The sequence below is a fragment of the Panthera uncia genome (assembly GCF_023721935.1).
Source record: "Panthera uncia isolate 11264 chromosome E2 unlocalized genomic scaffold, Puncia_PCG_1.0 HiC_scaffold_20, whole genome shotgun sequence".
NCBI lineage: Eukaryota > Metazoa > Chordata > Mammalia > Carnivora > Felidae > Panthera > Panthera uncia.
This window is the reverse complement of record NW_026057589.1, coordinates 7,641,540-7,657,608: the sequence shown is the minus strand read 5'-3', so window position 1 is coordinate 7,657,608 and position 16,069 is coordinate 7,641,540. Positions and strand designations below refer to the sequence as shown.

General features: G+C 47.7%; 1 protein-coding gene across 7 annotated transcripts in view; it reads left to right on the top strand.

Annotated features, from left to right (window-relative positions):
- RANBP10 (RAN binding protein 10) overlaps nucleotides 1-16,069 on the top strand; it is a 65,133-nt gene that overhangs the window by 38,452 nt on the left and 10,612 nt on the right. For 6 of the 7 annotated variants that reach the window (XM_049622822.1, XM_049622821.1, XM_049622825.1 and 3 more), the window contains 3 exons: nucleotides 5,709-5,876; nucleotides 13,756-13,778; nucleotides 15,742-15,926. In XM_049622822.1, the coding sequence (XP_049478779.1) occupies nucleotides 5,709-5,876; nucleotides 13,756-13,778; nucleotides 15,742-15,926 (376 nt within the window). Of the gene's footprint in view, nucleotides 1-5,708; nucleotides 5,877-11,042; nucleotides 12,164-13,755; nucleotides 13,779-15,741; nucleotides 15,927-16,069 lie in introns of those variants that run through there. The other variant, XM_049622827.1, reaches the window with a different exon arrangement.

The window sequence follows — 16,069 nt, the reverse complement described above, 5'->3', positions numbered from 1 at the left end:
GAGCTGTCAGCACAGAGCCCGATGCAGGGCTTAAACTCACGAACCTTGAGGTCATGACCTGAGCTGAAGTCAGATGCTTAACCGACTGAGCCACCCAGGTGCCCTGAAGTTCTTGTTTCTGATTTTCTCATCAAGCATGCCTCTGCTTAGGGATCACTCCTCGGCAAAGACTAACTTGACTACTCCATCCCAGTTAGTCCCTATCCCCACTCCCTTTTCTAGCCCATCACCTTGCTTTGTTTCCTTCAGAGCATGTTTTATCTACCAGGTGTTTTCTTGTTTGCTTATTGGTTTACTTATATATTATGTGTTCTCTGCTGCTTTTCCACCTCCCACCACCCCGTTTGTCAGCTCCATGGAATAGGCAGGCCTTTGTTAGCTAATTGGTGGCAAGTGGGTTGGTTGCTCTTCCTTTCCAGAGAATGAGAAGGTAGCACAGTGGCCCTAAACCAAATTGCTGCCACAGCTGTTATTACTGAATGAGGTGTATAACATTCCGTTTTTCACCCCAGGCTGCCTTTCATATGCATACATAAACACTTTCTGTACATAATTTCTGTATTTAATTGTGTTTGGAAAAAATATCGGTTATAAAAATGATAGCTCCGAATGAAGATACATTATAGGCCTGTGATTTTCTTGGAAAAGCTTTTAACTTCATGGCACTTTGAGGAGCAAGAGACAAGGAGCTTGAGGTGTTGATTGTTTTACACTGATCGTTCCAGATGCTCAGTAGGTTCTTCTATAGCTATAAGGGACCATATTGGTTTTCTGTTGCTGCTGTAATAATAATAGTGACTTAAAGTAATTGTTTTAGGGGCATCTGGCTGGTTCAGATGGTAGAACATTGGACTCTTGATCTTGGAGTTGTGAGTTCAAGCCTCACGTTGGGTGTAGAGATTACTTAAAAACAAAATCTTTAAATAAATAAATAAAATAATCATTTTACTTCTGAAGGACAGAAGTCCTAAAACCAAGATGTCAGCAGGGTAGCATTCTTTTTAGAGACTCTGTGGGGAGAATCTGCTTCCTTGCCTTTTCTGGCTTCTAGTGTCCACCTACATTTCTTCACTTGTGTCCCCATCTCTCCATCTTCAAAGCCAACAGTGTAGCATCTTCCAGTCTCTCTCTGCCTTCACATCACCTTTTCTGACTAGACCCTCTTGCCTCTCTCTTACAAAGACCCTTGTGATTGCATTGCTTCTCCATCCAGATAATCCAGGACAATCCACTCTCCCATTTCAAGAGCCTTAATCACTTCTGCAAAATCTTTTGTACCATTAAGATAGCATATTCACAGGTTCTGGGATTAGGACATGGACATCTTTGGGAAGCCTTACTCAGTGTATGACAGGGACTATGCATTTTCTTCCTCTGGGTAAATCTATATAAATGGTAAGTGATTTGGGAATTGAAAACAAAAACAGGAAAACTTAACCTATTTTCCAGACAAACCAAGATGATGGTGAATCTTAAATCAATTCTAAGTAAATACTTTTTTTTTTCTTTATGAAGCTCTTCAGGTTTTTTTTTTTTTTAATTTAAAATCCATATTTATAGCTCTATGGTAGTTTTTTTCAAAATAATTACATAGTTTATTTTTGAAGAAAAGTATTCAAAATACTTAAATTTCTGTATTAGGTCTTTGGAAATGTAAGCCTCTGTTGTTTTGGTGACAGTTATTGAGCTCCTATACATGGCAACAAAAATAGCTTCCAGATATCCTTGAGTCATTGACTTAAGTAGGAACTGGTTCTTTTGGGCAATTTCACTATTTTTGATGGATCACATGGCTACATTTTTATTAAAATTGTTAGAGTAACTACCGCCTCAATCTGAGAAAGCTAAAACAAGGAAAATTTTCTAGTTCAAGTCTTGTACCTTCTAGCCAGTAAAATCTGTATACAAAATCTGTCATGCAGAGTCATCCTTGTGTGAGAGAGAAATGGGCTAAGACTGGTCACTACACACAAACACACAGACGTGTGTATATGCATGTGTACCACCTCTCAGACTCCTGACATCCTGGGCACTGGAGGAACTTGTGATGAGATCATGTAGACCCTGCGTCAGGGAACTCCTGTCTTGGCCAAGGAAGATAGACAGGGACAGTCCCAGGACAAGTAACTACTGGTGACTGGAAAGGTTCAGTAGGATTCAGGATTGATCAGGGATGTGAGCAGCGTGCCAGGGCTAGGGGGAGGGGGGAACCAAACAATGTTATGGAAAACAAAGGAGCAAGCGTTGGGGTTGGATCATGATGCACTGGCACAAAGGGAGGACCCAGTGGGCATGAGCAGCTGTGGGCATGGTTCTGAGAGGGCGCATAGGACAGCAAGCAGCTCTCCCTAAGGATTCTTTGGGGAGGGCTAGAATGGGCAGTGGCTTTCCTGGGCAGTGTTCTCCCACAGCCACATGGCCTCAGGAGGTGGTGAGTGGTGGGCTTGTCTTTAGGGAAATCTTTTCTGCTCAAGCAGCATTGAGGAGAGCCACACCTCTGCCCCTGGCATCCCAGGCCCCTGGAGCAAAGTTTGGTCTCTAGTAGCTGTAGGGCTCTATAGCAGAGCAGCCCATCCTGGGGGATTCCATGCTGAGAACTCAGGCCTGTGGCCTAAAGTCAAGTGCTGCTATCTTTGGCTGGATCATATGTATGTTCTTTATATGTGAGAAGCGGGGCTTTGTGCTTAGGAAGCCTTTTTTCAGTGGGCATTGGGTGGAAGTGTGTGTTCTCGTCAGCTGGCTGTGGCTGCCTGGTGAGGTGGGAAGGTGGGGCCTCCCTGGAGAGCAGAGACGGCCAGCTGTAGCCTTCAGACAGGAGGCACCAGTACCTTTGTCTTCCTCTAGGGCTGGGGTCTGGGCCTTGCCCCATTTCTGGCCTGACTCACTGCAAGTCAGAAATCCCAGGTCCACAGCTCCTTAAAACCAGTGCATCTGACCACTGTCTTCTGGTGATGGGATAGGGGCTTGGGGACAGTTTTACTGCCTGAGTGGTTACCACCTCAAATGAGACAAGACACATGACAGGAAGGATGTGGGTTTTGGAATCTGAAGATTTAGTCAAATCCCATTTCAACCATTTCTCAGCTTTGCGGGCTGGTGACCAAGGCCCCCAGTCTCTTGATGAGGTGGAAGTGGCAGTAACTGTTGTGCCACACACACAGGGTTATTGCTGTGCTGCTCTCTTAACAGGTTGTCATGTTGTGGTCAGTGACTGTGTTGCATGTGGGAAGCCCTTGTGCTCCGTTTGGAGGATCTAGGAGGGGAGCCAGGGGAGGCCTCCTGTGACTGGTGTAGCATGTGGATGTGGATCCTGAGGCAGGGGAAGCTGGTGGGCATGCCCAGGGTCACCAAGTACAATCTGAGCCAGACCTAGAGGGATGATTGTCACTTTGGTCCTCACTGCTGTTCAGCTGGCACCCCTTCATTTGTAGCCTTCTGTGGCCCAGAGGAGCGGCTGCTACTGCAGCTGCTGCTGCCAGGAGCCATAGAGCCTCCTGTGTTGAAGCCTGAGAGAGGCATTGCCTATGGTAGCCTCATCATCCTACCTCTCAGGGCAGCAGTGGGCATCCCTGTGCCCGAGGAGAGCTGCTTCCCTGAGGCCAAATGATCTGTGTACTCACCAGCAGTAGAAAGGCCCCACCCACCCTTGGGGTTAAGGAGCTTAGAAGTTGGGTTGGTGCCCAGAGCAGCACCTTATCCCCTGAGCCAGGCAGTCCCAGTGTCTCTGGAGAATGGGAAAGGTGAGAACAGAGCCTGGCTCCAGACCTTGGGCTTTCTAAAGCCAGCTCTGGGCAGTTCTCACAATAGTTTCCTTCTGATTGGTGGAAAGCTATTAGGAGGGGAGCAGCAGGTCTCTAGGTCCTGTACCCGCTAGTGAGAGCCGTTCAGCTTTGGCCTGCTGCCCACTGTGGGTTCTGGGGAAGCTTCATTTAACCAGGAACCAGGGTTCCTGGCTGAAAAGACATGAAAGCTCAGGGTATACAAGGCTTGGGATGGATACTGTGATTATGAAGGACACCTTGCCCTTGAGCTCACCAGTCCAAATGCAGGGCAGAGTTTGGGTTCCAGGGTGTGGTCAGTTCTACCTCTCCAGCCTTGTCCTGTATCTCCCATGCCAACCAATGGCCCTGTCATCCATCTGTTTTCACCCACATACCTTTGCTTACAGCCTGCTCATACCTCCCTACCCTCTCCCTACCCGCCTTTCCTCACCACACACATACTTACACACACTGAGAATGTTTGAACCCTGCCTTTCTTTGTGAGCCACTCAGATCCTTAAGCACTCTGCCCCTCTGGAGAGAGCTTCCCTACCAGAGGAGAACATCTACCCATGCCACTTGGGGGTGGGGGGAGGGGAAGGATGTGCTTAAGTATGTTGACATGGGCATGCTGCTCAGACCCCAAGAAGGCAGCAGAGGCTAGGAAAGCTATTTGGAGCGGCTACTTTGGGGAGCAGACCTGCTTGTCAGCCAGTCAGGCTTGCCTACCCTGTGTGGGTCCTGGCTTGCCATGGCTCTGTGAGCTCGACTCCTATTCCTTAGCCAAGCAGGCAGGCAGGCAGGTCCCTCTGTAGCTCACACCCTCTGGTCCCACCTGTGCTCAGGACTTTACTGTACTTCTTCCCGGAATGACCTTTTTCACTCTTTTCCCTGTACCAAAGTGTGGTGCACTTCAGAGGTGTCACTTTTGCTCTCACTATTTCTATTCAGGCAGGAAAAAGAAATAAAAGACATGCAGAGTAGAAAGCAAAAATACAATTGTTTTTATTTCTCAGACAGTATGTTTAGAAATCCCAAAGAATCTTCATAAAAGCTCCTAGAACTAATTGGTGAGTTTTACAAGGTTTCAGGACACCAGGTGAATATATACAAAGTCAAATACATATGTGTGTGTGTGCTTAATAGCTTTATTGAGATAAGATTTTATGCCGTAAAAACCACCCATCTAAAGTGTATAAATCATGGGCCCCTGGGTGGCTCAGTTGGTTAAGTGTCTGAATCCTGATCTCAGCTCAGATCTTTTTTTTTTTTTTTAATCTTTAAAAAATGTTTATTTACTTATATTTGAGAGAGAGATAGCGGGCAGGGGAGGAGCAGAGAGACGGGGGGAGACAGAGAATCCCAAGCAGGTTCTGCACTGTCAGCGCAGAGGCCGATGTGGGCCTCGAACTCACGAACCATGAGATCATGACCTCAGCCAAAGTCAAGAGATGGTCGCTTAACTGACTGAGCCACTCAGGCATCCTGTCTCAGCTCAGATCTTGATCTCAGGGTTGTGAGTTGAAACCCTGCATTGGGGTCTTTGCTGGGTGTGAAGTCTACTTTAAAAAATAAAACTAAAAACATTAAAAACAAAAAACAAACCCTGAAAGGTCAGTTGAAGCCCCCTCTCCATCATGAGACGTTCTCTGACCGCTTCCTTGCCGTGTGCATGGCCTTCTGGTAAGTCTTTTCCAGGTCAGTCATGGTTTTGGTTCTTGCTAACCACAGGTTGGCCCCCTTGACTGCTTCAGCTACTCAGGGGTGGTGACCTGCTGGAGTCACTGCTCCTTTGGCGTAGCCAGAACCTGTCCACAGTCAGCTCTGAGAGTCCAAGAGTACTGACTGAGGTGTTGGCAGGCTGGGGAGAAGGGCTCAGACCCAGGCAGGCTTCTGTGGCTGTCTCAGGCACCTCCACTCAGCTGTTGCTATTCTCTTCCCCAACAGGTTGGGATAAACATTCCTATGGTTACCACGGCGATGATGGGCATTCGTTCTGCTCCTCTGGGACTGGCCAGCCCTACGGTCCCACATTCACCACAGGAGACGTGATTGGCTGCTGTGTCAACCTCATCAACAGCACCTGCTTCTACACCAAGAATGGCCACAGCCTTGGTGGGTGCACAGGAGACCTTAGAGGGTCTGCCCTGTAGAGCCACTTTGGTTGGTGAGAGGCCTAAGGGGAGGCTTTAAAGCCAAAGCAATGCCACTGATGCTCTCCTGAGCTCTGGGGAACTGCAGCCATTTCCAGGCATTGGAGCCCTGCCAGGTGTGAAGGGAAGGTAGCAGTGGTGTTTCCTTTGTTAATCCATCCATTTAGCAGCATTATCAAGCCCAAGGTCAGTGCTGAGAAAGTAGCAATGTCATGGTCATGCTCCTGGCCTGTGTGACACTTGTTGGAACAGGTTTTGGCATTCATAAGAAGTGTGAGGGGCCCGAGTACATACCTGACAGTGGTTGGGGTTTGCCTGTGCGTGGCCTGGGCCCTGACTTTGCCTGGCCCTTCCAACATGCAAGATGCTGGTTGCTATGGAGCGAGCAATAGGAGGTCTGCTCTAGTACAGGAGGTAAACAGACAGGCTGGAATCAGGTGGAGCCAGGTCTCTTCTGGCCTTTTCTTTAAAATTTTTTTTTTTCAACGTTTTTTATTTATTTTTGGGACAGAGAGAGACAGAGCATGAACGGGGGAGGGGCAGAGAGAGAGGGAGACACAGAATCGGAAACAGGCTCCAGGCTCCGAGCCATCAGCCCAGAGCCTGATGCGGGGCTCGAACTCACAGACCGCGAGATCGTGACCTGGCTGAAGTCGGACGCTTAACCGACTGCGCCACCCAGGCGCCCCATCTTCTGGCCTTTTCACTGGTTAACAGATAGCAACCTGGACAGAGTTATATTTTAAAAGGTCCTTTGGTATAACTGCAAAAGATGGACTGACTGGAGGGAGGGCCTGGGGAAGAGGTTGTGATGTGTGCAGGGCATGGGGAACAAACTTGATAAAGGCCAGGGTGACCCAGCAGGTTTTAGTGACAGATGCAGTGCACTAGCAAGAAAGGAGGATGGGAAAGTGGCTGGATAGTGGTGCTTTCGAACAGGATCAGGACCCAGGAGGAGCAGCAGTCAGTGGAGGGAAAGGGGGCCCTGGAGGATCTCTTGGAAGAGCAACCCTGTACATGTGAAGAGATTTAGGATAAAAGCCTGGGAGATAGAGGGACATTGGCTATTGTGATGCCTTGTCCTACTGAGGCTGACTGGTATATGGTCCTTGAGTAGTGAGAGGAGCCTTTGGCCACAGTGGCCCTGAGGTAGTACCTAACTGCTGGGCTTGCCTGCTTGGATTTGCAGAGGTCTGATCTGGTAGAACCGTACCAGCCAAGCTGGCCACAGGCCTTGTCTAAAAAGAGAATTGGACATTTTACTTAGAAGCCTAACTTCTAGGAGGCCTGCATCCCTGGCCTGAGGGGCAGTAAAAAGATGGCTGTCAGTCCCCACAGAGACAACTTCTGTGTGGGTTCTCCATGAGATGAAACTGGGCTGAATTAGGGAACCTGAGTGGGAGTTGGGTTTGCTGGAGGCTGGGTGTCCAGGAGTCAGCATTCCTCAACAGGACAGATAGATGCCAGAGTGGGCAGCCAAGAGCATAGCACAGACACTGTAGAGGGGACCCAGGTGCATATCCAGAGAAACCCTCCTCTGAAATCCATAGCCACCTAGCTGTAATTGCATCCAGCTGGCATCCAGCTGGTGAGCAAGCATTTAGGGGCAAGGTCTCAAGAGTCTTCTTGATCCCCACTCTGCTCTCTTACTACAGCTATTTCCTGGCTCTCTTTCTGCTGTCCCAGGGGCCTCTGTTGTGGGTTCTTATTCTTTACCCAGGCCCCCCTGTACCTGTCCCAGTCTCGGTCCTTCCCCTCTGCTCTGGATACCTGCCCTCATCACATCCCTCCAGGTTGTCCGCACTTTGCTTGGAGCATGGCACCTGCCATAGGATGAAAAGTTTGGGACATACCCTGCTGTCCTCTCTGCACCTTCAGCTCCTTCATCTGGGCCCTACATGCATGCCAAGCCTCTGAGCTCTTTGTCAGTTGGGTCCCTAGTTCCGTAAGGAACACAGCCACCTTAATGTCAGCCCAAACCCTCTCATTCTTTTTAAACTCTTTTCTCCCTATTTCATGCGTTGTATAGACCTCCTTCAAGACCTCACTCTGCTTATATTTAAACTTCATGTAGGAGTCTGTTGCCTATTTTCCTGGCCTGTCAGGATCTTCTATGATCTTCCTTGTTCTTTCCCAAATATTTGATAGCCTTGTCAGCATTGTGTTAACCTAAAATTTGATAAATATGTTTATGTATGTTTTCATTAAGGTCTTGATAAAAAATAATGGAGGAGGACAGGCTGAGATTTGAGCCCTTCAGGATATATTAAGAATCACTTTATTGTGTTAGTTTGAAACTTGTGTTTTCTGTCTTGTCCACGAGGATATTAGAGAACTTATTAAAAAAATGTATCTGGCCTGGGGCGCCTCGGTGGCTTAGTCGGTTGGGTGTCTGACTTTGGCTCTGGTCATGATCTTATGGTCCGTGAGTTCGAGCCCCACGTCGGGCTCTGTGCCAACAGCTCAGAGCCTGGAGCCTGCTTCAGATTCTGTGTCTCCCTCTCTTTGTGTCCCTCCCATGCTTGCTGCCTGTCTATCTGTCTGTCTCTCTCTCAAAAATAAATAAAGATTAAAAAAAATGTATCTGGCCTGTCCCCTGCATTTTCTAGATCACAAAATCTAATAGAAAGGCAGTGAACTTGGAGTAATAGACTACTTGGTGAATCCTTATTTATTTAATTATTTATTTATTTAAATTTTAGTTAACGTACAATGCAATATTGGTTTCAGGAGTAGAACTCAGTGTGATTTATTACTCACATACAACACTCAGTGCTCATTACAAGTGCCCTCCTAATACCCATCATCCATCTAGCCCATTCCCTACCCAGCTCCCTCTATCAACCCTCAGTTGGTTCTCTCTTGTTAAGAGTCTCTTTTGGTTTGTTTCCCTCTCTCTTCTTCCCCCTGATTTCCATGTGTTCATCTGTTTTGTTTCTTAAGTTCCACATATGAGTGAAATCATATGGTATTTGCCTTTCTCTGACTGATTTATTTCACTTAGCAGAGTACATTCTAGCTGCATCCATGTTGTTGCAAATGGTAAGATTTCTTTCTTTTTTTTTGATGGTTGAGTAATATTCTACTGTATATATACCACATCTTTATGCAATCATCAGTTGATGGACATTTGGGCTCCCTCCATAGTTTGGCTATTGTTGATAATGCTGCTATAAACATAGGGGTGCATGTACCCCTTTGACTCTGTATTTTTGTATCATTTGGGTAAATACTTAATAGTGCAGTTGCTGGGTTGTAGGATAGTTCTATTGTTAGTTTTCTGAGGAACCTTCCTACTGTTCTCCAGAGTGGCTGCACCAGTTTGCATTCCCATCAGCAGTGCAAGAGGGTTCTCCTTTCTCCATATCTTTGCCAACACTTGTTGTTTCTTGTATTGTGGGGTGACTGAATGGCTCAGTCAGTTGAGTGTCCCAACTTTGGCTCAGGTCATGAGCTTGTGGTTTGTGAGTTCAAGCCCTGCATCGGGCTCCATACTGACAGTACAGAGCTTGTTTGGGATTCTCTCTCTGTCCCTCTCCCCTGCTCTCTTATACTCTCTCTCTCTCAAAGATCATAATAATAAAAATGGGGGCGCCTGGGTGGCTCAGTCAGTTAAGCATCCAACTTCAGCTCAGGTAATGGTCTCACAGCTCATGAGTTCAAGCCCCACGTTGGACTCTGTGTTGACAGCTCAGAAGCTGGAGCCTGCTTTGGATTCTCTGTGTCCCTCTCTCTCTGCCCCTCTCCTGCTCTCTCTCTCTCTCAAAAATAAACATTAAAAAAATAATATAAAAATAATTTTAAAAAGTCACCAATACCTGTTGTTTCTTGTGTTGTTAATTTTAGCCGTTCTGACAGGTGTGAGGTGGTGTCTCATCATGGTTTTGATTTGTATTTCCCTGATGATAAGTGATGTTGAGCGTCTTTTCATGTGTTTGTTAGCCATCTGGATGTGTTCTTTGGAAAAGTGTCTTTTCATGTCTTCTGCCCATTTCTTAACCAAGTTAATTTTTTTTAATTTAATTTTTTTTAAATTTACATACAAATTAGTTAGCCTATAGTGCAACAATGATTTCAGGAGTAGATTCCTTAATGCCCCTTACCCATTTAGCCCATCCCCCCTGCCACAATCCCTCCAGTAACCCTCTGTTTGTTCTCTATATTTAAGAGTCTCTTCTGTTTTGTCCCCCTCCCTGTTTTTATATTATTTTTGTTTCCCTTCCCTTATGTTCATCTGTTTTGTCTCTTAAAGTCCTCATATGAGTGAAGTCATATGATATTTGTCTTTCTCTGACTAATTTCACTTAGCATAATACCCTCCAGTTCTATCCATGTAGTGCAAATAGCAAGATTTCATTCTTTTTGATTGCCGAGTAATACTCCATTGTATATATGTACCACATTTTCTTTATCCATTCATCCATTGTTGGACATTTGGGCTCTTTCCATACTTTGGCTTTTGTTGATAGTGCTGTTATAAACATGGGGGTGCATGTGTCCCTTCGAAACAGCACACCTGTATCCCTTGGATAAATACTAGTAGTACAATTGCTGGGTCGTAGGCTAGTTCTATTTTTAGTTTTTTGAGAAACCTCCATACTGTTTTCCAGAGTGGCTACACCAGCTTGCATTCCCATGAGTTAATTTTTTTTTAATGTTTGTTTTTGAGAGAGAGAGGCAGAGAGAGAGGGAGACAGAGGATCCAAAGCAGGCTGTGCGCTGTCAGTGCAGAGTTTGATGTGGGGCTTGATCTCACAAACTGTGAGACTGTGACCTGAGCTGAAGTCGGATGCTTAACTGATTGAGCCACCCAGGCACCCCTGGGTTGTTTTTTGGGTTTTGAGTTTGATAAGTTTTTTATACATTTTGGATACTAAATCTTTATTGGATATATCATTTGCAGGTATCTTCTACCATTCTGTAGGCTGCTTTTTAGTTTTGTTGACTGTTTTCCTTTGCTGTGCAGAAGCTTTTTATCTTTTTTTTTTTTTTTTTTTTTAACAGAGAGAAGGAGAAAGTGTGTGCACATACATGTGTGAGCAGGGTGGGGCAGGGCGGGGCGGAGGGAATCTTAAGCAGGCTCCATGTTCAGCATGAAGCCCTACTTGGGGCTCAGTCCCAAGACCCCAGGATCATGACCTGAGCTGAAATCAAGAGTCATATGCTCAACCAACTGAGTCACTCAGATGCCCAGAAGCGTTTTATCTTGATCAAATCCCAATAGTTCATGTTTGCTTTGGTTTCCCTTGCCTTCGGTGATATATCTAAAAAGAAGTTGCTCAAACCGAGGTCAAAGAGGTTGCTCCCTGTGTTCTCCTCTAGGATTTTGATGGTTTCCTGTCTCACATTTGGGTCTTTCATCCATTTTTGCATTTATTTTTGTCTATAGTGTAAGAGAGTGGCCCAGTTTCATTCTTCTATGTGTTGCCATCCAGTTTTCCCAACTTGGTGAATCTTTTAATGACCTTGTTTCTTTTCCGCAAGCCAGCTTATCAATATTGTGCTTCAGAGCCTCACCTGGAATCAGTCACTGCTCTCTAACCTCAGAACCCTAACCCTTTCCCCTTTAGAGAAGCAGAATTATGTTTCCTGCCTCTGGCCTCCCCACTCCTTTGCTTTGCTCCATCGTTCCTCTGTCATAGCACTTGCCCTTTGTGTCAATGGTCAGTTGCCTGTGTAATTATTAGTTGCATGGAGCCAGTAGCACTTTCAGGGCCTGGCTCCTGGGAGGTCTCAGCAGATACTTGATAGAAGGATGAATGAGCAAATGAATGGAGACAGGATACTGATGTCTCACCTACAAGTGGTCCATGCACTTACATTTTTATACAGTTCTGTGTGCTTATAGGCTTTATACCCTCAGCCTCGCTGACCCCTGACCTATGACTCTTTGGTTCAGAGCACTTCTTATCAGCAAGTTTGAATGTTCTGTTTGCATCCTGGATCTTTGCCTGACCTTTTCCCCAGATTTTGCCACTACATTGGCCTTGCAGAGGCTCCCAGAGATCTGCAGGGCTGGGGGAGCAGGGTTGCCCTTGTCCAGTGCAATAGGGGGTGGAGTGGCCTCTTTCCTCATTTTCCTGGAAGCACCTCAAGGCCTTGTCCTTCCTGAGTGCCATTGTGAGGTAGATCTGGGCAAGCAAGGGTAGGTCATCCCCTGCCCAGAAATGTGGCAATTGCCTTACCCTGTGGCACAATTGCAGCCAGCTTGTACCAAGACCTCATAGTTTTTGAAGCAGCTTTCACCAAGTATGTCAGTTTCTCCTTTCTTTCTTTAAGTGTTAGGATTAATGTTCCCTCCTTTTTTCAGATGGGCTCAGAAAGATGGGGTAAATGATCAGGGTCACACTGCAAATAACTGATGGAGCCTCGACCTCCTTCCAGGGTCTGTGGGCCTTCTCCCTGAACTGGAGTGTAGCAGCAGCAGCAGCCTGACCACACTGAGATCCACAAAGGCAGCTCTTGTGCAGACCTGGAGGGTGGACATGAGGTCTTCTCATGGGTGCAGAGGGGCTTACAGATTCCATTCTGCCAGCTCTGTGACTGCCACTCTGCATGTGGGCCTGAGAAGTGGCCTTAGGCAGGTAGATCATGGAATTTATGAGCTTCCCTCCCTAAGGAGCATAATAACCTGGCAAAGAATGTAAACAGTTTCTCTGCACCTTGGTTTTTTAATCTGTAAACTAGTGTTAGAGATGGTATACACCTTCCAAGGTTGTTCTGAGGATTAAATGGTTCCTTGTAGGGCAGTGAGCCCGGGGCCCAGCACAGTGGAAGCGCGTGGTATACGCTGGTTGGCTGTCAGGATTCTGACCCCAGGTTTACTAGGAGACCTATTATCAAACCCTCACCTGTTCTTCTGTCTTGCTGGGTTTCGGTTTCTCTTCTGGGTAGGAGTTAGGGGAGCAGACTGGGACCTCTAAGGAGTGGTTTAGAAACTTGTCAGTCCAAAAGCTCAGGAGCTTCTAGAAGACATAAGAAATTTTCTAAAAATGGGAGGGCTGTGAGTCCTTGGAAGAGTCTCCTTTGGCCGTGAGTCATTTCTCACTCTAAAGAACATGAGTGTTCTGGTGGATATTCTGAGGTTCCTGCCCTACTCATTTATTTGAGATCCCACTTTCCTCCCTTCTCACTTCCAACTCAAGGCTGAGGTACCTGGGAACAGCCCCTTCTCTTTGCAGAAGGGTTCAGAGGGTACACAGGTCATTTGTCAACTTGAAACTTCTGGAGACTCTGGATGGGTGTGGGATGGAGATCGGCAGCTGCCACCCTCCCTGTCTCCACCTAGAGCTGTCTCTGTCAGCTGTCTCTGTCAACTTAGGATGTTGGAGTGTTAGACTAGGAATGAGTCTAGGCCAAACACTTCAGCTAGCTTTATGACTGTTGGGAAATCTTTCAACCTCCGAGGCTTACTTTCCTCATTTGTAAAATGGGGATAAGAAAGCCTGCTCCCCAGAGCTGTTATGCAGATCAGATGAGATGATGGATGGAAAAGGGCTTGGCATACACAGTAAGTCTCCATAAATACATCTTGGATCAAAAGAAGGATCAGACTTGAAGAGGCCTTAGGGTAGATCATTTGAGTTTAGTCCTTCCTAGTGGGCTTTCCCTGAGAGGGTGGAAGAACTGTGAGTGAATATTCAAGTATTTGACTTTACTTCCAGTCAGACCCAGCAAATGGAAGGCCAAGGTCTAAACCTACCAGGCCCTAGCACATGCTTGGCCTCCATCATAGGGAGATGTGGTGACCAGCCCCTCCCCAGCCATCGTGATGGACCTTCTGTGGTCGCACAGAGGGGTAGGAGACCAAGTAGCCTGATTTCTGTTCTTTCCCTTCGCAGGTATAGCCTTCACAGACCTCCCGGTAAGTACTATTATTGGGTCTTCTCCCTCTGGGCTCTTTGGGGCTAACTGGGTTGGAGTATGGTGGAACCTGCAAGTACAGGGTGTGGAGTCTGGCTCTTTCCCCAAACAGGGATGTATGCTATGCTGTCAGCTTGAGAGTACCAGTAGGGGTACCTCTTGGCCTTCCTCTCTCTCCAGCAGCAAGGCCTGGTCTTCCTCCATGACTTTTAGCAGGTGACAGTGATCTGTGGCATTTCCAAAGGCAGCTGGGGGGATGGCATGGGTGGAGATGAGGGTGGCTCCATGGTTTAGCTAGTCTGGGCCAGTTCTGTGTGGCTTACAGCCAGTGGACTGGGGTGTATAGAGAATTGTTCTTGAACTGTCTTGGAGCCCAGTCCCAGCGCCTACTCCTCAGAGATCCCTGAGGAAGGCCACTACCCTAGGGGACTAGGCCTGCTACTGTACAAGGTTCACCCAAGCCAGAGAGGTGAGCTTTGTTGGGTTTTCTTTTCTTAGAAAAGGGTGAGGTTTCTTGTTGGCTGAGTTCAGGACTCATCCCCATCTCTTGCACCCTAGTCCTTAATTATTATGAGTCATCACAGGCCTCGTCACATGCAAGGCCTCCACCCAGACTTCTGGGAGCCTGGACTGGCTCTGTGTACCCTGGCTGGGTTCTGGAAGGAGGAGAGGTTTGCTGACTCCAGTGGTAGCCTTGGGATCCTGAGCACCCCTGTGATGCCCTAGCAATGCCCTTGTATCTGCGAGGCCTTCTGAAGCCCAGACTACAGCTCCCAAGATCCTGTTAGAAACTCTTATCTGTAGATCAGAATCCTTCTCTCCTTACCTGGAAGCACCAGAGAGGGGCTGTGGTCTCAGGCAAAGAGAACAGACAGGAGAATTCTGACCCTGGCTAGGGAATGGTCTAGTTTTAGAGCTATGAATGTGGGCAGTCATCAGGTGCTAGAAAGTGTATGGCTGCTTCAAGGTAGGGGACGTCACTGAGGGCATTGATAGGTAAGATTTGCTGGAGAGGGTGGGCTTTGCCTATGGCATGGAGGTTGGGAGGGGAAAGGAAGGAAGCTAGAGATCTTAGGATTCAAGGTTGTGGTGGGCTGAACCCAGTATTCAGTAAACCCAGTGTTCAGTAAAGTAAAGCACGTGATACTGAGGAATGACAGACAAATGGCCAGAGGATGGAAGGTGGGAGAGAGGACTGGGGCCCAGTGACAATGAGGAGGAGGCTGGCGAGACACTTGACTAGCAATGGGGAGCCACAGGAAGCACTGAGTGAGGGAGTGATCTGGCAAAAACTGGCCATGGCAGCGTATAATGGAAAACAGGGAGCCCCACACCCACAGAGGGACATGCCCAAACCTCACTGGCCAGAAGATCCTCCTCTTAGTGAGCCTTTGACAGGAAGGGCAGTGGCCTCTCTTTACCCTTTGCCAGCGTCTGGGGGTCCAAACCACCTACCCCCTTTTGCTGTGCTCTCCTCCTCCCCGCCTTCCTTTCCTGTCTCCCGCATCCCTTCCTGCCCTGTCATATACTCCTTTTTTTTGTGGCAAAGGGATCCTTGGTCATTCTGAAAGGAGCCATTATACGCCCATGTAGCAGATCTTTATGGGTACACCTGCAGGGTTGTGGAGCCTGGCCTTCCTCCCATGTGGCCTGGATGAGCCCCAAAGGGGGACCTTGGGCTTTGGGGACACCATAACCTCTGATGCAGGGCAGGAGACTCCACTTTGAGCCTGGCTTGATTTTCTTTTGCTTTCTCTCCTGAAGCTTTGGGGAGTAGCGTCTCTGGTAGGCAGGTGGGCAGAATGTGGCTTAGCCCTGCCTCCTCCAGCCTTACTGCAATTCTCTCAAAGCCGGAGTAGTGGCCTGCAGGAGCCAGCGCCTTCCCTCTCTGCACCAGAGGTAAGGCGAGGTCCTGCTGCCCCATTGCACTCAGGGCCCAACTGACATTTCATTCTCCTCCTCAGGCCAACCTCTACCCCACCGTAGGCCTGCAGACACCTGGGGAGATTGTGGACGCCAACTTTGGGCAGCAGCCCTTCCTGTTTGACATTGAGGACTACATGCGGGAGTGGCGTGCCAAGGTCCAAGGCACTGTCCATTGCTTCCCCATCAGTGCCCGGCTTGGAGAGTGGCAGGCGGTGCTGCAGAAGTGAGTGCCCCACTCCCGCCCTTACCCAGCCCTGGCCCATCCCAGGGGCCTCATTCTCCTCCTATAGGCCCCTGTACTGCTTCAAACTACACCTATGAACTCTAGTGGGTAGCTGTTCCTTCTGGAAAGCACTCCCAGGGTGA